General features: G+C 49.4%; 1 protein-coding gene across 22 annotated transcripts in view; it reads right to left on the bottom strand.

Annotated features, from left to right (window-relative positions):
- Positions 1-26,741, bottom strand: part of NCAM1 (neural cell adhesion molecule 1) — a 301,060-nt gene that overhangs the window by 29,548 nt on the left and 244,771 nt on the right. For 6 of the 22 annotated variants that reach the window (XM_013054846.2, XM_045077567.1, XM_045077565.1 and 3 more), the window contains exons 8-16: positions 24,003-24,145; positions 17,890-17,919; positions 13,637-13,787; positions 13,096-13,280; positions 12,650-12,746; positions 12,159-12,329; positions 10,353-10,484; positions 9,179-9,193; positions 7,002-7,004 (exon numbers count right to left, since the gene is read on the bottom strand). In XM_013054846.2, the coding sequence (XP_012910300.1) occupies positions 7,002-7,004; positions 9,179-9,193; positions 10,353-10,484; positions 12,159-12,329; positions 12,650-12,746; positions 13,096-13,280; positions 13,637-13,787; positions 17,890-17,919; positions 24,003-24,145 (927 nt within the window). Of the gene's footprint in view, positions 1-3,259; positions 3,463-5,026; positions 5,075-7,001; positions 7,005-9,178; positions 9,194-10,352; positions 10,485-12,158; positions 12,330-12,649; positions 12,747-13,095; positions 13,281-13,636; positions 13,788-17,889; positions 17,920-24,002; positions 24,146-26,741 lie in introns of those variants that run through there. The other 16 variants (XM_004749837.2, XM_004749834.2, XM_004749839.2 and 13 more) reach the window with 7 other exon arrangements.

Here is a 26,741-nt window from a genome sequence, read left to right as displayed (position 1 = left end):
GCCCCGGGGCAAACGTGGTTTCACTATAGATGGCAGTTTGCAGGGCCAAGTTTCTCCAAGTGAAAGGTTAAACCAAAGGCTGTCCCAGTATCAAATCGTCATGTCAAGGCTGCAAAGAATGATGAATTCTAGAGGGCAACTGAGAACGAGAGCAAATCTCTCAAATGGCTTCGCTCAGGAAATCGGAGACAGGAAGAAACGAGTGGGCTCTAGGTGCCAGGCTGTGGTCCCAGGTGTAGTTCCCTAATCAGAACAAAGAGTTTTACCTTCTGTTCACCAGCGCGGACGACATCATCAGCATCATGCAAGCCACATGACAAAGTCACATGATACGCACGCACATGATTGGTTGAAAGGAAAGTGGAGGAGGTCACATGGAAAATACAAAAAAATTAAAAACTGATGTAAACAATGGGCAGGGAAAAAAAATCAACAACAAAATCACAGACTAAATAAAAGGAGAAATCAAATTAAATTAGCAGCATATATAGGAAACATTGGGAGGACAAACTGCCCGGAAATAGGAGGATAATAAATCGATAAGGGCATTTGGTTAACGACACCAATAAGCATTAGATACAGTTGCAACACTGCATATTAATACATCAAGGAGGGTGTACGCTTGTTTGGAAATAGGGAGGTGGTTCTTTCAGGACCCGGAGGTCAAAGTCAATCCAGGAGACTGCTGAAGGAAAAGAAAAAAAAGCAAGTTATTATTCACAGAGTCCAGAAATGTCTCGGCATCCTTGGGAAACAAGGGCGATGAGAGAGAACATGGGTCATGCAGGAAAAGTCCCAAGACTGTGTGCCCTGAAGGTACAAAATATTGTATTATATGGAGAAAAGCCATTTCCTGTTTCACGTGATGCATGCGGAGAGGGGGATGGGCTGAATAAGATCTGGGGGACGCAGGCCGGAGAATGCAGTCCTGCAGGTCCTTTCTCACTCCCCTGTTCATCGACCCACATTATCCCGGAGCCCCCAGTGAGATACCCGAACTGAGCCACCTACAAAGGCGGAAGCCAGTGCAGAAGGGAACAGGTTTCCTTCTGGTGGCTGAGATGATGGCTCTGTTGACATCTGGCAATGAAACTGAACCCCTGGCCTCGTAAGCTAACACTCTGACGCTGAACAAGGGCCTGGACATTTGGACAATCTGGGTACAGTTATTTCTCCAGACTTTTGGCTGCACCAATAAGATATGGATTTGACCTTGACAATGAAAAAAAAAAAAAAGGTTTTCTTGTTTGACTTGCTCTACATTCCTTTTTGTCTTATATTGTATTTACGGTCTAATTCGTTACTGAATAACCTGCCTCGTCAAAAGGCATTTTGGGTTTCCTGCCCTGGATCAAGGGGAAGTTCAGGCTTTGGCTGGTTGAAGCCAAAGAGGGCAAAGAGGGGAGGTGGAGGTACCTTTCTGTTCAAAACACACCACTGTTTAGAAATACTGCAGGAGAAATCGTTTAGCCCAGTCACACATCCCTTGCCACTGCGCTGATAGAACCTGTCCGCCCTATTGTTCCAAACCACACAGGCTCTGGAACATTCCAACCAACAGTGCCCAGCTGGAATTATATGCAACTCATCGGTTTCTCTTTTGGTCTTATCTAGGGTACCTTCATTCATTCATGAATTCATGATTATAAAAGGATTAACACACACACACGGGCAAAAATAACAGACATTTTTTTCAGCTCTACTGACTGGCTGATGACCACTACCTTCCTCTTTATGATTACGCTCATGGTAAATACAAGCCGCTGCCCAATTGTGACTGTCTTTCCTCATATCCCAGGATCCACTGGGACCTATAATTTTGGTCAGTAGTCAAGTGGTGCCCAAAACAAACAAACAAACAAAAACAAACTTTCTTCTCTTTTGATGTCACTACTGAGTATCTGATCCATGGACAGAAATGTGTGATGTTTAAAAATTAAACATATGTCAGGGAGGAACATCTCATTCCTCCTTAAGGAAAAATCTGGATTCTAGATGTCAGGGAGGACCAGTCAACCGTGGGTCAACCATGAATATGACGCGAACCATGCGAGTGTTCTGTACCCTTCTCCTGCCTCGCACACACACCGCCCCAAGCTGGAAGGGACAGGAGCATGGCTGTTTGAAGAAGAAAGGGTTAATTGCATTCCTTTCCCAAACACAGAACAAAACCAAACCAAATCAAACCAAAACCACAAACTCATCCTCTGAGTGAAACCCATGCGAGCACAGCTCATTGTCACCCGCTCAGCTCTGCTGACAAAATGAAACCTCAAAAAGCGTCAGGAATTAAAATTCATTGCAGCACACACACACACACAGAACACCAAGAAAGCAGACCCTCAGCTATGTTCTACAGTAGAAAAAAGAACCATTTCCTGCAACACGCATAACCAGGAAACTCTTTTCTTCTCTGTTCAATTATGTACCCGAAACCTTGGCCCAGGGAGCAGAGCGGGAGCTGTATTTCTCATACCGGCTTTCTGCCTTCTCCCACAGACTACTGCTCGATGGACGCGTGTCAGTTTTTTTCTGTGCACTTAAAAATATTATAAAACCTAAACCCCCACATGGCTGTGAACACCACTGTACACACACACACACACACATACACACACGTCCGTGCAAGCGGGGGCTCCTGTTGACTTGGGACTTGAGGCCTAACCCACAAGCTCACCTCATTAGAGCCTCATAAAGGCCAGCTTGGAACAGGTCACCATTGCAATGAAGTGTGATGTTTTCCACAAGTCGGGCCCTGACTCTACCCTCTGCAGATGAATTCCAGAACTCGGATCTGGGCTCTCAGCACATAGTCTTGGGCGGGCCCAGCTCTGCTTTCAGGGGCCGCCATTTTCCTAGCACTGAGGAGGAGGGCTGCGAGGAGGCCTCTCCCTCCTGGGGCGCTCTGTGCACTCCTCATGCCCCCTTGGCCCTGCTGCAAGGCCCCACAAAGCAGGGCAAGCTGTCCAGAAGGAGCAGCGACTTCCCTCCCTGACGCACCCTCCACCTCTCTGGAAGCAGCGTTCCCTCGGCTCCTTCCCTCGTCCACAGACTTGGCTACTTGTGCGTGTGTGCACGCTGGAGAGGGGACAGACAACAAAAGCTGGGAGGAGGTGCTTTTCTTTTGTCTCCTTAGTGTTTCTCTAATCCTATTCTCTTTTTTCACACGAAGGGAAATTTGGAAAATTCTCTCCATGCAGAATATTCTTCAAATAATCATCCCAGCCCTTCTGGTGGCGCTGGGTCTATTCTCCTAACCACGCAGGCAGCATGCTTAGGAAACCACACCAGGAAAGAGCCTCATGCATTCACAACGGTTACTTTTAATACAAGGGACAACGACGGGCAGCACTGTGACCCGGAAGTCAGCTCTGCGACAAGCAGCAATCTGGCCAAGGGCCACCATAACTCTGTACTCACTAGCCGGTTCTGCGGTTGTGAGGGCAGGAAGAGGCCAGGTTGCTATGGAAACACGAAAGGCAGACAGGCCATGGAAAGGTGAAGGAGAGAATGGAGATATAAATTATAGTCATAAGTAAATACAGGAGCGTGTTTATACAAGGGTGCATATGTGTGCATACAGAGAGATATATATAGAAATAGATATACACATAAAGAAAGAAGAGATAGTGAAGGGAATATTCTCTCACCGCCTCTTCCCCTGATTTAGCAATAGAAGTATGGATATTTTAAGAAAATTATCAGAGATGTTGCTGACAAGTTACTCTCATTCGGCAAGAAATAACATAACCCTCATTTACTCTCACCACAAATTCCAGCTACTACATGCTGGGCGCTGTGTTTTGTGTTTTTCATACTGAGTCTTTCATTTCCACAGACACCTACAAGAGAAGGAGAATCTGCCCTTCACTGGAGAGATGACTCTGTGGCCACGATGCTGGACACAGGAGTGGACACGGGATTTGAACCCACGGCTATCTCTGGTTCCCGAGCCTGGATGCTTGCTGCTAGAGCTATGGCCTGGAAAGCACCACGTGGGCGTGGTGGGCCTGTTGCTAAAGCCACACAGATGCGATAGGGGCTCCTGGCTCAGGGCTGGAGTCCCCTCCCGAGGTTGCGGGCCTGGTGGGCGGCACCACCCTGTGGCCCCCTGAGCGCCTGCTGGCCTCGGGCAGCTGCCACCTCCCTTTGCTCCCCTCCCCTCCCCGAGAGCTGGGTTCCAAACTCCACACCGTTGCAGGCACAGCGCTCTCTCCTGAGTCCCCAGGGGAACAGAAGGACAGGGCGACCAAATGGAACAAGACGGTAAAGGAGAGAGGCTCAGTGAGGAATGACGAGGCCAGAGTCACTGCCAGGCTTAGTGGTTCTGCTTTGGGGTGGGCAGACGCAGCTTGATACGTGCTGGAATGTTCTCTGACAGGGGTGGGTAGTGGGGAGGAGGGCGATTACTCATCCTATTTTATGGACGAGAATGACAAGGCCCACTTGGGAAGGGTTAATAATTTGCCGAGGCGCCTACCGCCAGGCACATCTGTAAGCAGACGCTGTTTATTTTCCTGCAAATATTTACGAGACAAGTATGCGTTTATGGAGAAAGCAAGAGCTACAGGCCTCACTATCTAATTTCGATGTCTGAATCCAACTGTGCCAATTAAAATGAAGGGTGAAAACACAACACCCCAAAGCATTTCTTATGACCCTGCAGAAGAGATATTTTTCTTGGCAAATTCCTTCGGTTTCTTCAAATGTCAGCTTGGGTCCAGCCCATGGAGAGTCCTGAGGACAGGGCCGGGCTGGGCCGCGCCAGCCCTGGGCAGCCCGACTGTGCGATTTTCTGTCCAGAGCCATGCCTGTCACTTGCCTCCTCCTCGGGGGGAGCGAGGCCTCCCATGAATCTGGGAGGCCCCGTGCCTATTTCTCTTCTCATTTGCTTCTCTAAAACCCGGCCCTGCTTTCTGCCAACACAGTTGAATTATCACCTGGTGAAGGAGATAACATTACGCAGACCCACCGCGGCTGGTGGAAAGCAACCTGCAGAGAGACGGATGAAGAAAATGATACTCACTATCTGGAGGAGACAATGGAACAGGGGTGGAAGAGCTAGCGGGAGCCACTGAGGAAAGAAAAATGAAAGTGAAAAAAAAGGGAAAAAAGCTCATTGAAGCACATAGACACTGAATGAAAAAATAGAAGAGCCGCTCCGGGGGTGTCCGCGGCCGGAGCTGAAGCAGGGACAGTGAGGAGGAAGAACGCCGTGTGTGAGGGCAGGGGGCTTGCGGACCCGCAGGGAGCTGGGTTCTCTGGCTTCAAGCCGGGGGCCAGTGTGCCTGCCAAGCCCCGAGTTCAGGTCAGGGACTGGGCCGGGAGCAGCTGCAGAGACCTCCAACCCTGCCTGAAACAAACAGCCAACTGGGCAGGACCAGCCGCCTCCACGGGATCCGATGTCAGGAGGACAGGGAACCTGGACCCCCGGGGGAGGTAGACGTGGGAAAAAGGAGGCTTTGGCTCTTCATGTGATAGATCTCTGCATGTGCTTCTTGACAGGCACATGTCTACACTCTGGGCACATACTTAGAACAAAGCCTGTGTGCCTCACTCTAATCTCAAGATCCCAAAGAAACACAAATAACCGTTCCACTTGACGTTCACTGCTGGGTGACGTCAGGACCACTGGGCATCCAGATGATACTGTAACTGCTGCTGCCGTCCCAAACCCTACAGAAGGTGATTCTCTGGGGGCAGCCGTGAGCGTGGAGACCCCTGCAAATAACGCTGAGTGTTGGTCTTGCTCTCTCGGAAGAAGGGATCGCTGAAGAGACTGGGACTAAATAAAGTAATGCTAACCCAACTTTCCGCTCAGAGGGCTGTTAGAAATGGCGCATCTGAGGCATTCTGGACACTGAATAGATCTTTAGTTTTTCACTGTCAGTTATTCAGAGGTTGTCCCATCAATAATCACAAAACAAAGTCTCCTTTGAGAGCGAGATGAACATTGGAAGAACGTCACTGTTATCTCCACCATTGCCTTGGCACACTCATAGTTTGGTCTTCCGTCTCTCTTCCAGATGAAGCATATGGGGCAAGGTGCTTGCTGAACTCACTCTGAGCTCGCTGTGATGTGATGGGCTGGTTCATTCAGGGGAAAGCGTATCTCTCTCTCGCTCCTTTCTCTTGTACTTTTCTTGGCTTGAATCGTTTGCATCACTGTCCATATTATTCTGGCAAATTTATGTGTTTTAAATACAATATATTAGAACGTATTTAATTTATACTTGCAACATGCCATCTGGGGGCAAAATGTGAAGACAAAAAAATCTCAAGGTGCCTCCTTTGAAAAGCAGACAACTCCTTCATGATCTTTATCCCCTCCCTGCAAGAAGTTGTCTATTTTGCTTCATGGTTCAGAAGCAAATCAGGAGATGACATTCGGGCAACAAAATGAAGGTGTGTGGCTCGGTCATGGAGGAAAGGGTGCGTAACTGATGGTCACATCATGTCTTCAGGGCCTCAGCGGCTCTGATAGGGAAGCAGCCCCTCTTAGGGCAGACAGAGTCCGAGAGCTTTCCACCTAAAAGCTTCATGACAACACGCAGACATCCGGCCTAAAAATACATAAGCCAGGGACATTTTCCCAGGCTGGAGTTCTGGTTGTTTGTTTGGAGTCACTGCTCCCATGTGACCTTCACACACACACGAGTCGTGCACAAAGGAATCTTCAAACAGGTGAGCCCGGCTCTCTGACCCGGTAGCTCAGAGCCCGACTCTTTGAAGTATTTGCAGCATTGGCTAGTTTCACCCGCTCACCCCTTTGACATGGTCATGCCCCTGCATGTGGGTAAGTCTATTAAGAAACCAAGAAAGCAACCCCATTCCTGGCACACAAGGAACTTGGAGTGATAAGCTAATGCAAAATCTACCAGCTCTCACCTATTGCCCCCTAACTGGGGTAGGGGTGGGGAGTAGGAGGGTCAAGGGTTGGGGGTAAGGGAGCCTGGCAGCGATGACTCTCTGTTCAGTATGACAGCTTATTGAGCCCGTACCTTCTCCCCCTTGGGGTGAGGGTGCCCTTAGGGCCCAACTCCAATGTCATGGGATCAGGCATGCATCAGCACCCCAACATCACAGGAGGGGGAAAGCAAGGTCAGCAGGCGAGACGAGCCAGTGTCAGAGACCGGCCTGGGCTCAGTGTAAGCATGCAGCTGACTTTATTTACCTAATTTCGGACAACCCTTGTGCCTTCTGAGGAATGGGAGTGAGAGCTCAGAGAAGTTCCGCCTGAAACGTGCCCTCCCTTCCCAGTAGCAGTGAGTGTGGGCATGGCGGTGTCCGACGCTAGAGCCTTTCCTCACTGTATCCTTCTTCAGGAGGAGTCTAGCCACCCCCTGGGCTAGGCCCTCACTTCAGCCCCTCTATGCAGGTCATGGGGGTACAGGAAAGACCATCACGACCAACTTCCATGAGCATATGAGTACGTGTGTGCTGGCTTTTAATCCGCTCAAGTTCTTGACAAAGGCAGTCAAATGTAAGGCTCTGCCATGACTCTCTTTCCTTAGCAGTTTGATTGCTTAGGCCATAACTTCATTAGATGGTCGAGAAAATGCTTTGCACGCCACTAGCGATGCGTGCTCCTGTGCCATTTGTGGCCTACTAGGAATGGGCCGCTGACCACTCACTCCGATTTCCAGAGGGGTTCTTGGAATCTTGGTACACATAACAACAAGGTCTGGAGTTCTCTCTTTTTTAAAATTAAACATTGACTTTTAAAGCATCTGCTTAAGAAATTCTCACCTTTCTAGGGGCTGAACTGACAATGAGTGAAAACCACAGATGGGCTTTGACGTCTAAAGACCACTCACTCTGATTCAGTACTCGGCCCCCAGGGGCTGGTAAGAAACTCTGAAGGAAGCCTCATCTCGGCCTTGCTCTCCGCCATGTAACTAAGCTGCCGTTCCTTCACTGATCAAATCCGGAAGCAGGGACACCGAAGCTCCAATTAGGGATCCAGGAGGCAGGGGCTGTCAGGGTCTGAGTGGCCGCCCAGAGCAGACAGCTGTCAGTCTTGACCTGACAACGCCAATCCAGTCCCCAATCCTGACTCCTTCCAGAACCGGTTCATTCAGGAACCAAGTCTGCTGAGATCATGGATTTTGCACTCACTCAAAATCTCAGAACGCCTACACTGAGCTACTTAGTTTCTGCTGTTGCTGCAATATTTCTGAATAAATTTTAAAAAGATAAGCTTCCCTGAGTGCCTTTCAGGAGCTAGGAGCTTTTTATGAGAAGAGTGTGCAGTTTTCTGAATACCTTTCCTTCCGAGTCTCTCTGGGTAATGCTCCCCTTCACTATTTGCTCAGCCCAGGAAGTGAGAGGCAGGGCTCGGTGGCAGTGACCCTTGGGGACATCTTGCTGGGCAGGTCAGACCCTTTTGTGCCCCGTGGAACAGCGGGCTGGCCTCCTATAACCCTTGCTCCTTATACTTTTAATTTCCAGCTTACGCTTCCTCCCCATGGAGAATCCCCCTATGCTTCCGCTCAACGGTGAGGTTACTGAGTGGCCGGTCAGTCTTTCCCAAACAGGGACATGCATGTTGCCAGAACCTAGTGCGGAAGAACAGAACCGTCTGGAAGTGTGGGGTTAAGCGCCCAGTGTCTGCAGGACGCACCTCTGACCCGGAGCCAGAGCCCACGCTATTCTCTACAACTGCAGCTGCCACTCGGGCCTCCCGGAGCCCTCCAGCCACCACAGGCAGAAAACGGAAGGGGCTCTGAGCTCAATTCTCTCATCTCCTAAAAGCAAATGGGAAAATCCTTTCAGCTGCTTTTTCCCAGAAGGGATTCTGAATCCCTGGTGAGGCGGTGGTCACGTTTCCAGAGTCCGGGCAGAAGGTGAGAGGGTGCCGCCGTGTGTGACTCGGAGACCCCCTGCAGACTCCCATCACCACGGGGTAATCGTCACACACAGAAATTAATAAAGAAACACAACTTCAAAGGACACAAAAGTCGCATGCTCTAGAACAGGGCGCGTGTTAGCCTCTGGGAGTAGAACCTACAGACATTGACGAGAGCACAGCTAGACTAAGGTCAGTGTGGTTAGGGCCCGGACGGCATCATCTACTTCAGCCTAGGGGACGAAAGAGGGACCAAAACTAAATTAAGAACTAGAACTAGCAGATGTTAACACCATTGGAACAGATAAGGGGGTAAGAAGAGGCACTTACGTGGAAGAGAGCCGTCTGCATTTCCCATGGACGGAACACAGACGAAAAGAAAAGACAAGAGACAGACCCAAGGGGGAGAAAAAAAAAGATGGAAAAGAAATGAATAGAGTCTGCGAAGCACACGGAGCTGGAACTCAAATCATCAAGTTACGTCAAATCCAGAAAGAAGCAATTCCTGTGGAAGGAAGACGAGGCAGGCCTCCTGTTTCTGGAAGAGGTGGGGGGTTGCCTTGCAGGCTTCTGGCTTCAAAGACAAGGAAGCGAGGGACTGCCCTGCCTGCTTGATAAGCCCGGCAATGAGAGAGGACCCAGGGAGCAGGGACCCAGGGAGCTCTGCACCGCTCGAGGAGTCTGGGTCTGTCGTACCTGCTCCCGCTGGACGGGTGCCCGGTCCTCCCAGGGCAGCAGCCTGGTGGGTCTGCAGAGGGGGTCCCCGGAGCAGGGCTGGCCCAGGGCAGTCGGTGGGACAGGAGGGAAAGCAGGGCAGGTGTGGTGTAAGGAAAGAGGGAGCGATGGAGGAAAACAGACGCCATCCCGAGTGGAACAGGAAGAAGCGCTTCTCTCACAAGAGGCCAAAAGGGAGGGAGACCCTGATGCATGCTCGTGGTGGGAGGGAGGAGGAGCGGGACGCAGAGGCCTCAGCCCTCCTTCCCCTTTCGCATTGCTGGGGGGGGGGGTCTCGCTACTGCACGCACATCCCATAGCGGTCTCCTCTTTTCTGTGATATAATCTCTCTGCTGCACCAAAAATCCCACAACTAATTACATGACCATCATCGTCTTTTCCCTCTTCCTTCAAGTCACAGGGTGCTTTAGGGCCTTTGTGACCTGCATCAAAAAGCAAAATCTGCCAGATCCCTTCACAACACGCTGCCGCATCCCTGGCCTGGTCCCCTTCAGGAGGCGCCAGTGATTTCCTCCCTGGCTGCGATGCTAACAAGCGGGACCAGCTACTGCGACAGCCTCACCAAGCTCTTTGGGAAAAGACTGCATAAAAGGGGCTGGGGACCAGCCGTCACTGAGGGCCAGGGGGCTAGGAGGTGAGCCCTCCCTGAGCAGAGCCATCTGAAGCACAAACAGCTGGATCCGAACAGAGGATGGGGCAGCTCGGGGTCCCCTCCACCCCCCAGAAGACAGTGGGTCTGGGGAAGAGGCCAGGCGCTGCGTGTACTTACGGACTGGCTGCGTCTTGAACTCGGAGGCTGTGCTGATCTCACCCAGACCCTTGCCGTTGAGGGCCGCCAGCCGCACAGCGTACGTGGTCTCAGGCTTCAGGCCCACGATGGTGACGATACCTTCCATGTTGGCTGTTGTGAGAAGAGGAGAAGGATCACCAAGGAGGGAAAGCCTATCGGCGTAGTTGCTGTGGAATACAACGCGGCGGGTCCTCGGACGCTTCCACCTGCTGTCGCCACGTGATCCAGCAACTGCTCGTCTGGGGATACACACAAAAGCTTTGAAAACACGACCTGGACCGGATACCTGGTGCCCACGTTCACTGGAGCATGGCTCATAACCTCCAAAAAGTGGAAATGACTGCCCTGTCCATCCGTGGGGGTGACTGGGTGCCCAGAATGGGCTGTGGACTCAAAGGAGAATCAGTCAGCCTTAACAAGGAAGGAAGCTCTGACACGGGCTACAGTGTAGATGAACCCTGAGGACGTCAGCTAAGTGAAATCAGCCAGACACAAGAGGACGACGATGGTATGATCCCGCTCATACACGTCCTGGGGATAGTCAGCTACCCAGAGACGGGAAGTAGAATGGCTGTTGCCGGGGCCAGCAAGAGGTGGGACGGGGAGTTTGTGTTGAACGGGTGCTGAGTTCAGGATCACCAGAAAGTTCTGGAGATGGATGGTGGTAACGGCTGCACAGTAATGTGAATGTACTTAATGCCGTGTGTACTGTGTACCGAAACTGTGCACTGAAAAGTGGCCAAAATGGTCAATTTCAGATTCTACGTATTTTGCTACAACAAAAATAAAACTAGAAAGTTCATCATACTTGAATTTAAAAATATAAACATTTTTTATTTCATCCAGCTGTAGCCATGACAAAAAGGAAAAAAAAAAAGCCAGTTGGACAGATTGAACCATGGGACCAACTCGCCATGAATGTGGTGTGAGTTTTCAGAGGAAGTTAGGGAGGTAAAGAGGTTGTCTTCTTCTGGCTCCAATCCTGACTCACAGAAATTCCTCCCAGGCCCCGTCCCCCCAAACTGAAAACAATGATGAAAGCGTCCTGGTGAAACAAATTCTCAGTAAAACCGGGTTGGGAGGGGGCTGCTCCATCACCACAGACAGGACCAGAATTAAGACTTTCTACAGAAACAAAGCAAGCTTCACAGACCTGGTTAAACCCCAAATGGAGAGTCAGACACAGTTATACACTCAGTCCTTGGGGCAAAATGGTCTGGGCTCAGAATCTTCAAACTGCAGGCATCCAAGGGTCACCTTCTGAACTTCAGGTTTGGAAATATATTGCAGCATGGATTTAAGAGCAGACTTTACTCTCGGGCTGTTCGTTATTTGGTCAACACTGTAAGTACATGACAGTCCCTGAGTCCACCAGGGAGGACAGAGGGTGGGAGATGGCAGAGAACCCGCAGCGCCGGACCCCCAAAGGTGCAGGGCAGGGGTGGCCGGACTCCTCTGGGTGTGCCCAGCACCTAAGCAGGGCTTCTGCTTGGAGCGTGCTTGACACCGCCTCGCCCACCTTGGCATGGCCCCGGGAAGCAGGTCCTCGGGTACCAGGGCACAGAAGGCCAACAATTCTAGAGGAGATGCGAGCGCGCCTAATTCTCGAGGGACGGGGATGGGCTGCGGCCCAGGAGATGAACGGCTGGCAGGGCTTGGCCTGTGGTACCCTCAGCAGCAGACAGCGGTGTGCTACGCCACCCCCATGGGCTGTCAGGGTGCAGTGTCTGCCCAACACCGAGCAGCCCATCCTCCTAAAGGGAGTGCCCGCTCTCCCCCGCTTACCTTCTTTGGCATCATACCACTTGAAATGCCACACTTCCTCGCCCACGGCTCTCCACTCTGCCTTGTATTTGAGGATGGGCACCCCACCGGTGGCCTCGGGCTCGTCAAACTGCACCTGTGCTGTGCTAGAGTATGGCTCCACCTGGTCGATGGACGGCGAAGATGGGGTGTCTGCGGGGAGGGCACAGATGGAGACCGTGGTGAGCCCCACCAGGTCCGGTACAGCACTCTCAGCCACAAGGCGAGTCTCTCATTTCTTGGGATTCTTATCACCTAGATCCTGTCGCCCAGCCCACCTCACCATATGATTGTCTCCCCGAAGGTCCTGTGCCCACACCCTCCAGGCTCCACAGGCTCCCTGCTTCCTGACCCTCTCTCTCTGTCTTTGCCCCCCCCACCCCGGTCCTCTCTTCTTTCACTCTCCTGGTATCACCGAAGGGCATGGACCAGGCCAGCAAGGGGAAGGGTAGTGCAGCCATGAGAGGGCTCACCTGCTTGGACAAGGATGAACTCCAAAGACTCCTGTCCAATGCGGTTCACTGCTGTACAGTTGTAATTTCCGAAATCGTTTTCGGAGTCTGGGGTCACCTTTGGAAAGAAGGAACTCGTGGGTTCTGAGTGTTCCAACTCAGATCTTTATTTATTGGACGAATAAGAAAAGAACCAGGAAAGCATGAACCATGAGCTCCAGCCCAGCCTGAAGCCAGAGAGAACTGCCACGGGGCCAGGGAGAAGAGGCACTCTTGGCCTCCCGGGCCAGAACCTGGCCCCAGGGAGAGAAAAGAGGCAGGGCTGAGGCTCAGTTTCTTCTGTAGCCGATGGCTCCCCTGGTCACGATGCCAGAGAAGCAAGCGAGAAGATGTTAGCTGCATAGAGGAGCCTATCCGGAGTCGGACGGTCCGTTCTCCCCACTCTCCTGCCCCCCGCCCCGACGCACCTCCAGATAACTGGCGGAAGGGGTGTTGTAGATCTTGATATTGCTGTAGTTGGAGCTCGGCAGCAGCTGACCGTCTCGAAACCACGAGATGGTGGCACTGGGGTAGGCAAATACCTCGCATGTGATGTTCACCTGGTTCCCCTCCCATGTGTACACGGCCACGGGGCCCTGCAGCTTGGGGGCATCTGCAAGGAACCACAATGCCTATCAGGAAGACCACGACTACATAGGAGCCCCGCACGCCCCGTCTCCCAGCCCCTGGAGGGCGGGTGCACCCCAAACAGAGCCAACGCTGGGATGTAGTGAAGGTCAGGCTGGTTCAGCGGTCCTATGAGCTGCGTGGGAGGACAGAAGGGCTCGTGAGCTTGGGACAGTGTCAGGGGATGACTTGGGGATAGAGCTCTGGAATGGCTCAGGCAACTGCCACCGGAGTGTGAGCAGAGCCAGGGGGATGCAGCTCGGGTCCTGGCTGCCGTTGTCCCCTCTCTCAGCCCGACCCTGCACAGACCCCTCCCCTCATCCTTCCACAGTTGCGGCTCACACTGCACTTCCAGGTACATGGACTGGGAGTCCTGGCCGATGGTGTTGCTGGCCGTGCAGACGTACTCTCCCGCGTCCGTGTACTGGATGCTCTTCAGGGTCAGGGACGACACGCGGGCGTGGCTGTGCACCACCAAGTGCCCGTCCTGAGTCTGCCGGGAGGGAAGAGAGTGCGTGAGAGCCCACGGCGGCGCAGGGGGAGGAGACCGGGCCACCTCTTGTCTGGGACCAGTCTCACCTTCTCTCCCCAAGCTGTGCCCGTGTCTCTTACTTACGGTCCCAGCTAGTGTGGGAGGCTCTGGAGAGCGCCACGGGAACTCGAGTGCATCCAAAATAGAAAATGGGACCCAGTTCATGGGAAGCAGCCTAGACTCTGTGCCAAGATTGGTTCAGGGCAAGGACAAGCAAGGTTCCCCAAGACGACTTTGTTTGGCACATCTAAGATGGAAGCAAAAGCCCTGGCCAGTGGATGGTCCAGCAGCAACAGCTCTGCGTCCTGAGACTCTGGGAAACCTGCGCCCTGTGCTTTCCTTCCAGGCGTCTGCCCATCTGGCAGCTCCATGGTGCATGCATGCATAATGGGAAATCAGAGTGCGCCAAGTGCAGACACTTATACAAGAAACCTATATTTCTGCAGATGCCTCACCTTCCTGAAGGCTTAAAAGTGAAATAATTTCATTCAAGAGAAAGTCCAACAGCTCGGTGGTGAGGAGCTGTTGAGCTGGAAGTGAGGGTCCCTAGGTCCCCTCTCCAGGGACAGTGGCACAGAGTCCCAGGCAGCCACCACCAGATTCTGCATTCCAGCCCTTGATAACATAATTGGCTTCCCGAGTCTCTGGAATTCCAGTGATTGGTCAAAAGGGGAATAAGCCTGTGATCCCTAGGCAATGGGTCCTGGAATATGTCCAAGGGGCTCCTGCCTTGATGCTCGAAGTGAAATGGCTGCCAGCCTAGGAAAAGTCTGGGCGCGTTGCCCAAGGTCAGATCCTCAAGAAAGTTGGTAATCTGAAGAAGGAGTCTCGCTCCTCGTAGGCTGGGCCACGTTCTTATCTCTAGCATATGATATACTGTGGAGAGGGCCAGGGGAGCGCTCTCCATATGGCACCTGTCGTCCATGGGGCTGGGCCTTTAAAGAATGAAAGAACACCTGTTTCGTTCAGGTTCTTCTGATCTGCTGGTTTGGAAGCCCGAAACCCAGAATTGCAATGTCACACACAGCCGGTTTGGGCAGCTCAAAAACAAGGTTCCATGGGCCTTGTGGGGCAGTCTCCACAGACCTAAGGGACCCAAGAAGTCCCTCTGACTATCGCTGATGGAATTAATCCACTTCAGGCATTTAAGCCCCACTGAGGTAGGTATCTGGAAGCTGGAACACCAGTGCAGGCAAGGAGGCAGACAGCTGAGCAAAATCACCACTGCCTACGGGCCATTCTGCTCTCAGAGGAGCGCCCGAAGCCCAGGCTCTCACCCCATCTGACCTGTAGGTCTGCAAGGCTGACTGGCTGAGGAGATGCTACACAGTGAGAGGTGACCACAGACAGGTGTGGAGCACTTGACTAGAAAGCCGTGACACATCGCAAGGTCTCTGGATCCTGGGACCCCCTTTATTGTGGGCTGACAGGGTTGTCCCAATACACCCCAGTGGCACTTCCATGAGCCATCCAAAAATGAACCCATCAGTCTAAGCGAGTGGCATTGAGGTCATCCTTGCAAATACCTCTAGAGGGCTGACCTGACCGGTTTGCCACTCCTTTGTGCCCCAGACACAATGGGATAAAGGCAGAAAAGGCTCGAGATCTACCCCCTGCCCTTCTGGTTATCTCAGTGAAAACACAGGTTCAGCCGACAGTGACACCGGCCAGCGGCTGAACTATGATCGTGTGTCATACAGACGAGCTTGTCCTGGGCTCAACACCCACAAACATGGAAAACTGACCAGATCATTGGGAAGTCAAGAGAACATTTCCACAATGGAAGCAATATTGCAGCAAAAGATGCAAAGAGGGTCATGTAGGGAAGAGGAGGACAGTAACAACAACAAAGCAGGGCATGACCAGTCTACTCAGAATGTTCTAGAAAGTGATTGAAGAGAAGTTTGGGAAGTGGTTTCATTGACAGCCATGATTTCCTCCCCTTCTAGGTGGTCTAAATTTCTGTGTGTGGAAAATTTTCTCATTTCATGGTGTCAAGAGGCCAGGAGACAGTCCTCTACACAGAATTCTTGTTTCGCGGTGGCTCACGACAGGATTGTGAATGGGAATTTGTCAGATGCCCAGTTCGCGCTCCAAGGGGAAGCGCACAGACTTCCAGTGTGATTAGACTGTTTCCCTCTGAAACGTTTTACTGTGGCACCAGGACAAAGGCAAGGAGTGCCAGCTATGAGCCATCCAGGTACGGGTCCTGCTGACAGTTCAGCCTTGCAGAGGAAGCGGAGGATCTCTGGGCAAGAATGGAAGGACGGCTGGGACAAGGAGACCCTGTTTCGCAAAAATAGCATGTAGGGCAATTACAGTTACCTTCTCATCAAAACATTTTTTGCATCCCTTGTTCCAGGTGAAAGTGCTAATTTTCCGAGCTTACAGAACAAAACTGGCCATAGCCCAAGCCTTCTCTGGAACTCATCTGGACTTAACGGTCTTTGTCTCTGAATGAGACAAATAGGAAGGAATGGAACTTCTGAGCCCCAGGGGCGGCACTCACTTGAAAGTCAATTACATCCAGAGTGAGATACTCAAGGTAAGGATACTTCTGGAGAACGGAAGTGACTTGTCTGCTTTCCTGGGAGGAAATCTATTACTTCTACTTATAATACTAGTAATTCTCCTACCCTCCCTTAATGCTCCCTGATGAATCTCCCTCCCCTTCCAGCCAGGTCCACATCAGAATGACAGGGGAAGATGCAGAAGGCCAAGCAGAATTAGATCTGTAGTTGCTCAGAAGCGGGTGATAATGAACCCTTCTTTCTCCCTCCCCCAATCCCAGTGGGTCCGTGACTTTGGGGCAATACAACACTAGGATGGGACAGCACGGGGCGATTTCAGCAAGATGCGCACTTGACTACGGTCCCCATGACAAGGAAGTAGGTAGGATACGAAGAGAGCTTATCAGACACTGGGTTTGATCACGACCGCGTATTAACGTGCAGAAACTAGGATCAGTGCCCGGGGACAGGCAGTCAACTCTTCAATATTAAACAGCATTAAATATTTATAGCCACGACCTGAACACAAGAGTTATGTGTTCCGAATAATTATCATTTCTGGGAGACCAAGAGGACCGGGTTACCCGATTAGAATATAGTGTATAGGATTCCCGTAGTCTACATTTATACTATTACAAGATCAAAATTTCCTCTGGAGAAGAGACAAAAGCTAGTTTTTAAAGAAATACTTGTGGGTTGGATCCTCAAACCCCACTGGAAGCATACTGGTTCTTATTTCACTCTCTGTCACTTAATCACACAAATCAGTGAAAACAACGATAAGCGTGATTATAATTAGGGTCTTGGGTGGGTAACATTAAAATCTTAAGATTAATATTTAGCTTCAGTTTTCAAACAAAGTCCCACATTCCCCGAGCTGAAGCAAGTAGTCGGAGAAATCTCAAGGGCTAAATGCTATGGACTTCTAAAAAACATACAACCGCTTGTGTCAAATCGTGCTCATCTCATAAATTTAATGCTCTGTGAAAGTGACACACGTGTGTTTAGCAGTTTGGGCAAACCAAGGAGAGATGTCGTCTGCATTGCTTTGACACGAAATGGGATGTGATGTGATCATTTACCGAGACCAATCATTATAAAACAAGCGAGCAACAAGATGAGTTGAGCTGGGAAGGGTTGAGTGGGTTTTTAGACCACTGACTCCATGACTTTATGACCCAAAGCCCCATCAACCAGGTGAGAGTCAAAAAAAAAAAAAAAAAAATTGTCATTTCAAAATGCCTGGCCTGGGAATTGGAGCGATTTATTTCTGTAAGTATAATTACCTGGATGTGATTTTTACCAGCACCAGCAAGAGAATAAGATCCAATTTTAAGAAGTAATAAGGATTTTGTTCATCCACTCCCAACACAGCTTGCTTGCTCACCCTAGAACGCCACTATTGCTAAGTAATGTCTACCACTATCGACCTATTCTTTAATCTAACTCTAGGACTAATTAGTTTAGCATGTCTGGTTATTGAACTGGAATGGTGAGTTAAGCTAGAATGCTTTCAAAAACTAAAGACTGGCTAGTGGTCAGATAAGCTATACCTCTTGCTTCTCTGGTCGAGTCCACGAAGCCTGGAGAGAACAAGATATAAAACACAACAAGAAAGCAGTAAAATTTTACAACATGTTGCTTCAGAACATTGATGTATAACACTGTGTTCCGTGCACATGCAGCTGCTTTTTTTAACTCAGAACTTTGTCCAAGACCCACTTTCAATGGTGTGTTTATCACCCACTTTAAGTTAGGAGGCAGTTCATGTCCCCCCCCACTTTCCGCACATTATGATGTATCATTCAAAGGAGAAGTCTTTCCTAATCTTTGGTAGGCATACACATGGACACCAGCAGACGGGTTCAACTGCTTCTGTTTTAAAATGTCTTGAGCATTTCTCGTCATATTTGAGGACACCCCTAATATGAATCACATAATCTAGAGATAAATGTAGAGGGTAGGTTTCCTCCTTTGGATTCTGTTAGACAGTCGATTGCAAAACAACGAATGCCATTTTGTGCTCATGCATTTTTCTAACTCGTTGCATGCATGCTATTAAAAATCAAGTTTGTATCTTAAAAAAAAAAAAAAAAGGAACTAAGAAAGGAGCAGAGAGGTATACCAGGAATGTTGAGCATGAATTCGTTACAGTTGTGGGGCAGAAAACTTTCAGGCCAGCACACTCTGCTGTGGCCAGCTCCAGAGGAACGCCCAGACGGCATGGGGGCTTGAGCGTGCACCGCCGTCACTCAACACGGCATTCATGAGTCAGCTCAGAAGCACAGAGGCTTGGGTATTTTCCTGCCCACATTCAGATATTTTACTTATCCAGCACTTGGGAATCTACGATGCTGACGGCGTGTCTGTTTTCATACCCGGATTGAAAAACATCATACCTGCATTGTTCTTTTTATTAGACGGCACAAGTGCCTGGTTGTCCCTGATGTTCAGATAGAGAAAGGAAAGAACAGAGGCCAGAGACACAGCGATGCAATCCAGGAAACGCAAATGAGTTAGCGAACATTTAGTAAGAGCCCACTAAACGCAAAGAGCTTTTGGGAGGAACGAGGAGGGAAATGTTGGATGATGTCATGTGATGTTGAAATGAAGAAAAAAGTGAGAACAGAGGAACGAGCATGCAGAGACCAAAGGGACAGTGGGCCAACATGTCAAACGTGGTTGCCAAGTTCACATCACCGAGAAGCTTGTCTGTCACATGCCAGGGCTGTGTGAATCAAGATTGTTTTTTAAGGGCGATATCGTATGGAGTTATTTGCTTTTCAAATCTGAGTCTTCTTGTTTCTCTCCCAGATCGCTATGGTTTTGTGGCTTTCAGAATAAGTATTTGCTAGGAACAAGACGTTTCCGGTAGCCTGACCTCTGGCCTGTGTGCCTCAGGGAATGGTGGGCTATACCCTGGACCTGACAGCTTGGTGATGGGGTATGGTTCAGGTGAAGACAATCTGATACGAACACACAGAAACACATTAGGATAGGACTGGTCATGCTCCAGAAATTTTAAGTTCCAGGTTCTTTTCATATGCACATTTGATGACCTCACACACAAGTCTTTAGGAATGTGTAAATAAACTACAAGAAGCCCCCTACCGTTGTCCTCAAGTGTCCTCTACCTGTGCCCGCAGGCAGAATATGCCAGACTCTAACTGCTCAATACAGGCACCCTTTCCAGTGTTTATACGTGGGCACCTAGGCTGTACAGAAGAGGAATTCCTCCCGGTGACAGAGAGATCCAGTTTCCAATGAATCCAGAATTTCAAAGCTCTCTCTTCTTTGTGGCATTTGTGGGATACTCCACCAGCTAAAGACTCAAGGCTCATGAAATTCCATTTTTTGTCTATCTCTTCTGATCTCAACTCTTTGCCCCTCTTCTTTTCCTTAAATATTAAGGTTTCATATGAATTTCTTTACCAGTCAATGTTCAAATAAGCACACAGCAAAAGTGTTCTGCTAGCGACAGATTTTGCAAATCAGCCTCCAAAGGTCTTGCTTAGTATATAAATGGCACCTGGAAGTTAGTCCCAGTCACTCACATACCTGGCAATGTTTAAAATGAGTCTAGGGAGGATGAGCGGTGGGAGAATGGGGGTGGGCAACCTTTCTTTGCTCTGCGTTATCACAAGGACCTCCAGACACATGGGTCAAACCAATCCCTGTTACGATGTTCATAGATGGTTTGTCTTCTTTTTGGCCAACATAATAGAGATTAAGGAATGGATTAACTTTCAGACAGATGATCTACCCTAATGGTCTTTATGACCCAAATTTAGCTTAGCTCTTATCGGCTGGTGAACAAAACCAACCCAATTATGACTGAGGCTTAGCCGACTGACCAGCAGCAGTCTCCAAGGAGCAGCCGCGCTCCACCTAGAGACACGAGCGGGCAGGGTGTGGCAATCAGGCTCAGTGACAGGCTTTTGCTTGCTCCCCCCCACCACTTTTTTTTTTGAAGAGGAATATTAGGATCCATTAGAAAGTTGCTAACTCTGTGCTTAAGGTTGGAAGCCTTTTCTCTCCTCTTAAGAAGAGACACCCCTACCTAGGCTTAGTTAAGTCTAGACGAATACTAGACTTAACTAAGCAATAAGGCAAAAGACCGAGCTGTTCTAACGAGCTTATACTGTAACCAACTTTACTGAAGAAATCATTGAGCCTTCCACAAATGTCATCACAATCCTGAGGAGCACCGTGGTGGTAGGGGCTCCATCCGAGCCAGTGACCCAGAGGAAGTCAAGAGAGCATTCTAAGGGCTCTGCACTTGACCTTGTCCCAGTTGACATTTTTATCAGGGGCTTGGACAAAGATGTTTCATGCAAGTGTCCATGCAAGACTGGAGGCAACAGCTAATACCGATGCTGGACTGGGGAAGGGTACCGAGCTGCCTGCCCTTGGGCCTTGTGAAGTGGGGGTCACCACTCTTAGACCTCATTACTTTAAAAACACATACACAAAACCGGGGTGGGGGGCAGGGTGGGGGTGGGTCCACGTGGCTTGAAATGCCCGAGACTTCCAGACCTCTAAGGACAGCTCTGAGGAAAGCCAGGAAGATGGACTAAAATGTTTCTGAAGGCAGAAAGAGTTTGTATATGTGGCACTGGTGGTCGTCAAAATGATTAGAAGTGGCTGCTGGCACTGAGAGGGAAGGGGACCGGTAGTACCATCCCAGGAAGGGAGAGCCTTCCCCAAGGAAGGGCTGCAACGTCGGGCTGCAACAAACAAAACAATTTTTAGCAGAAATACAAAATTCTGCATTTTTGGTGAAGCAATCAATTGTGTAAGAACAGGACAAGGGGGTGTGTGTCCTCAGTGCTGTCTGTGTAAAAACGAGCTGAGCGTTTTAGTTGACCACAAGCTCAAGAGGAGGCGAGAGAATGAGAAATGGTGACAGCGCTAACACTTCAGCTGCCTGACGGTGCCCAGAACAGGGAACCATCCAGAACAAAAGAGCAGGTCACTGCATGGAAATCTGCATTGGCTCCACTGGCTCCACAAAACATTAGGGGCGCGCCCGGGGACTGAAACTCTCTGGGACAGGGCCACCAGGAAGCACAAGAGGTTGAACCCACGGCATGGGAAATGGAGAAGACCAGTGAGTGTGTCTAAGGGACAGAGAGTGGAAGCTAGTGGAAAATCCAAGAGTTCTCACCCAGAGGACTGAGGGGCAGAGGTGGGAAGGCTGAGCAATGGGCGGGGAAAGGAAGACCTTCCGGATCCAGCTGCCTGGAGAGGACAGACACCGTCACCCTTCAGGGAGGGACCTTTAGGGCAGGTAAGCTGCAAAGTGAGTGCCGGCTGAGACTGGACAACCTCAAACGGGACCCTCCTTCCCAACCTCTAGGATCCCAGCACTGTGTGTGGTCTAATTCTCAGGACCCTTCCTGACCTTAACAGGTAGATACAATCATCTGTTTTTATCTGCTTCATGGACCATCCTGACTTGAGAAAGGACATTGTTTTCTTTCATGACTATGACACTGTGCCTCTGATCATCTCGATCCCTGATCATATACGATGCCCCTTCGGATGGGGGAGAACATGAGGGGCTGCTGCCAGATGCAAGTGAAACTGATTACCCAGAGTCCAGCCAGCATGAGCCGGCCATCTTTGTTCTCTTAATTATGAGCTCTTCATGGCGTAAGATGGACATCAAGCCTCTCTGGGGTTAATATATAACTAATAGAAATGGCAACTTTCCTACGTAGGGTTTCATTTCGGCAAATATGTTAATACGGTGTCATGGCACTAGCCAGTCTAGAGGGCTTGAGGACTTGTTCTAACATGGATTCACCCACGTTCCAGTAATGTCACTCTGAGTAAACTTGAAGGCAGTCCGTAGTAAAAGAAACCACAATCCAACCTATGTGGCTGGGCTTAGATAATTATCCCAGATTGAGACAAATGGTCTACACTAATAGCTGAATTATGCAACCCTCCTTGGTCGGAGATGATCTCGCTGGATGCCTTTTGTATCAATACTTAGTAAGTATGAGTGTGGACTGGTGCCTGGTTTTTTGTTCTCATTCTGTAAAAATGACTTTACAGATACAGGCCAGAAGTGCCCACCTATGAAAGAACTTAGGGTAGGCACAAATCTTAATAACCCTTCTGGTCTAGCTTAGCTGTGAAGCTATTCCTAGAAAAGACATCGAATTTAAAAGCATCATTCATCTGGGATAGATAATATTTCTGTCCTTCCCTGTAGGTCAGTGATATACACTGGGTCGTTCTGGACAAATCACAAGCCTGATGTAGAAATATGTGCCGAGCCACAGCCCTATGGTTTAAGCCCTGAAATGTACATTCAATCCACGTAACACACATGATGGGAGCTGAAATCTGAGCTTAGGGTTTAATTCCAATGTTGATAAAGAAAGTATCCAAGTAAACACCACATTTCTTAATCCAGTTGGTTTCCACAATATCGAACAGCATATGCGAGTTTCAAAAATACTTAGCAGTTCCTTGAGCTTTTGTTAAGTTGAATTCAACTGTGGAGTTAAAACTTGCAAAAAATAATGGGCTTTTTGGAACAGCAGTTTCTGTTCCTTTTGATTTCATTTTGTCTTTTATTCATGGGGCAGAAACCAGATCTTCAAGTTCAAATCCCAAATGTGGATCTGCTCTGTCACCCTATCTCTTTTTTGACTTTGAGTTTACCCTCTGTAAGGATTTCCTTTAGGCAGGCAGAAGAGTGAAGGTCTATCAACTGTGACATTGTGGTCAATAAGCAATCCATTATAAATGTTATTTAAGGCCAAGGCCATTACTCCTGACCAGGTGACAAAGCTCTGGCCAACTAAAATGAAGCCCTATACTACAGGGCATATGAGATGAGATTGGAGAAGTACAATAAGGGGGTTTAAGTTGCTTTAAAACGAAGCCTCTTCTTTCTCTTGCTTTTGGCCCACTCAGGAGCAAAGGGCTGCTTGATGTGGGGATACCTCAATCCGTACATACTGTCAATGATAATGACAGCTTTCCGGTGGCCTATAAATCTATATGCTTTAAAGCTGAATCTCCCCAGTCATTTCAAACTACCAGGAAGCCTGCTACCATGTGCTACTGAGAGCTGAAGCTGAGTACTTAGAATGTAGTGGAGAACCCGGTGTGATCATCATCATGAAGAAACTGCTAATTATTTTTGCCTTCAGAACAAAATGATATCCAAATGTGACCGGAAATACAGGCAGACACAAAGGCAACCAAGCTTTTGTGCATAAGTGCATGTACAGCGTGAGGCTACGAAACACAAGGAGAATTCATAGGGCTCATCCCGATCCCTGCTATTTCCAGGACACATTCCCGTCAGGACTCTTTAGAGGATGAGAGCTGGACCCCCAAGCTCTTGGCTTCTCCCTGCTCCTCAGAGCTCCGTAATCCTGGGTTTGAAAAGCACTCCCTGCTTCCTCCCCAGAACGTCTAACTTGACCACGTCCACAAAACTCACAGCCTGGCAGATCTATGCAGGAACCTGTGGCCCTGCCCCTGCACAGCCAGCAGGCTGGGGGATGGAGGCCATGGAACCTGGCGTGGCCTCCGGGGCCCGCATCCCATCTCCCGGCTCCCCGAAGAGAACGGGGCCTGGGCAGACATGACCTGCTTTGAGCCTGCACCCCATGACCCTGAACTCTTGGTGACGTCATACCTTTTCTTCGCTGCTGATGTTCCGGGTAGAGGTCCTCCAGGTGATGGTGGGAATGGGGTCTCCCGAGGCTTCGCAGGTCAGAGTGACTTGTTCCTCCAGCTCCATGGCGGTCTGGTTCTCCACATAGGTGATTTTGGGTTTTGCTGAAAAGATAAGACATGTGTGAGTTTGTCTGATTTTTTTTTAGTTTTCTGGGTTTAAATTCAGCCATGTGCCCACTCATCAGGTTACAGACTTACGAAGTATAAGACCATATTCTAGGTGTTGTGGGAGCTACAGAACTGAATCCCTGACAGATGTACACTTGAGTAGGTGCATGACATCATCAGTGTGCGAGCAAGAAACACAAGATCCTAGAGAAAGAGCACTCAGGGCAGAGGGGAGAGAAGGCGAGGGCAGAGGTTGAAGCCTTCATGAGAAGAAAGCTTTCGGGCTGGGCCATGAGATCTTCAGTACGTGGAACTTTGGGATGGGGAGAGTCATTCTCAGTGTAGAAAACTGCCTGACTGGAAGCAAAGAAGCAAGGACACGGGAGGAGGGCAGTGTGATGGGGGCCGGTGTTGGCGTATGGCGGTGCAGGGAGGTGGGGCCCAGCCCGGGCGCAGGGTCATGGCCGCCTGGTTATGGCGCTTGCTTTGAATGGTCTCCGGGCACTGACAGAAGCCCACTGGCGGTGTTTGATCAGAGGACTGAAATGATCATTTGTACTTCAAGAAGCCTAATCTACGAAGACACTCTAGATGATTGAGAACAGGGGAAACCTTGAGGTGAGAAAACCAATTTGAAAGCTCTGACAGGGCCCCAGAGGTGGCGAAATAGAGTCCCGACCTGGGTGGTCCCAGAGGAGGGGCAGACGGGGAAGGGCGGCTTGGAGAGAGATGCTCACGAAAGGTTTCGCTCGAAGTGCCAAATGAACAGAGGGCAAGGATCGAAGGAAGGAATGAGAAGGAGTTCAAGGGACTCTGAGCTCCTCAGTGGCTGGGAGAGCTGTGTTAGCTTTGACTAAGCAAGGAAATGGGGCGAGAGAGGAGTTGGGGGCTGCAGAATGGGCTGGGGTGGAAAGATAAGATGGGTTCATTTTCCAAATGTTTTGGGTAATGCCAGAAAACACGAGCATTCAAAAGTGGAGTTAAATGCTAAAACATTAGAGAAAATTGACTTTTCCTGATTTAAAACAATTATACTCTGAAATTGCAAAACCTTCCACAGAAGAGAAAAGATAACACAGCACAAATGTAACTTATTTCGCTAATGGGGAAAAAGACGAGGCGAGATAAACAAACAAAAAAAATAAATAAATCAAATTTATGGATAATTTTTGAAAGAATTACATTTCCTTTATATTCAAATTCATACGCCGCCTGTGAGTAGGTTAATAAACTCCTCCTTATACATTTCCTGCAAGCTGAGGCCCCCCTGGTTCTGCTTTTATGTCTAGGCTGTGCATTTTCTGCAGCAAATACCTGCTTCTATATAAAATTATCCATGTAGTCAAATATTCTGCTACAGTTAATCTGTACTAAACAGCTTGCTTGGCAAGTCCTTTTTTGACGGCAAGCACCCAGGCACGTCTCCATCCAATGGGGCCAAATGATCACGAATTGGAACTGATAGAGATCACTTGAGCGAGATTTTCCCACAGGAAGGTTTTGTGCTGATCTTGATAAACAAGACTTCCAAGGGGGTCACAACTCGTAATGAAAGGACTGTTCACTGCAGCTGGACAGGGGTTTGAGAAAGACAAAATAAAAGTTGAATTTCTACACTGTTAAAATCACAGATTGAAATGAGTAATGCAGGGGCACCTGGTGACTTTGTCAGTTAAGCCTCTGCCTTCAGCTCAGGTCATGATCGCGGGGTCCTGGGATCCAGCCCTGCATTAGGCTCACTAATCAGCAGGGAGTCTGCTTCCCCCTCTGCCCCTCACTCTGCTCATGTCCTCACTCGCCTTCTCTCTCTCATATAAATAAAATCTTCAAAAAAAAAAAGTCTAAAAAAATAAAATTCAGCCACACAACCGAATTCACTGAACAGTTGTTTGAATTTTTTGGCCTCTTGAAGCCCAGATGGATATCGTGACCTAGACAGTGTTTGCTGGACTCGTCCTGACCCCTAGGACTTCGTCCGGGCATCAAAAGGTTAACAAAAGACAGAAAAGGGATAGATAACGTCTATTAATATCTGGTTTGGCAGCTCCATTTACCACAGGGTTACAAAGGGTCCACTGCACAAATCTTTAGGAAAAAGCAAACTATATTCTTACTAAAAGCATTATCAACAACAGCTGATTTTATATAGTCTACAGAGGGCCGTTGGAAGGCAGGCAAGTTTCTCACTAATGACCTAACCTCTCTGTACTACAGAAGCAGCAGGCCCATTGTCAGAACTCATTGAAAGCTCAGAATATTGCCTTGGAGTTAGAATATCAATATAATTTATAGTCCCGATCAGGGCACTCTTGAGAGTGAAAAGGGATTCTCTACATAACTCCCCCGGGACAATGGGCATCATCACGCAAACGGGCAGATGCAAGGTCACGTCCCTCTGCACACAGCATCTAGGGGAACATCTCCAGGTTTTGTCTTCCGATGGTACTTACACCTTCTTAATTAACGTCTGTTGCGGGCCCCTGACTTTGGATCCCCGTTCTATTTTCTGCCTCCTAGAGGGGGACTTACTGCCTCCGAGTGTTCCATTGCATTTCTCCCCACGGACCCTCCTGGGAGCACAAATGTCCCT

This window comes from Mustela putorius, unplaced genomic scaffold, assembly GCF_011764305.1.
Source record: "Mustela putorius furo isolate JIRA1106 unplaced genomic scaffold, ASM1176430v1.1 tig00000198_pilon_pilon_pilon, whole genome shotgun sequence".
In the NCBI taxonomy this organism is placed as follows: Eukaryota; Metazoa; Chordata; class Mammalia; order Carnivora; family Mustelidae; genus Mustela; species Mustela putorius.
This window is presented reverse-complemented; position numbering and strand designations above follow the sequence as displayed.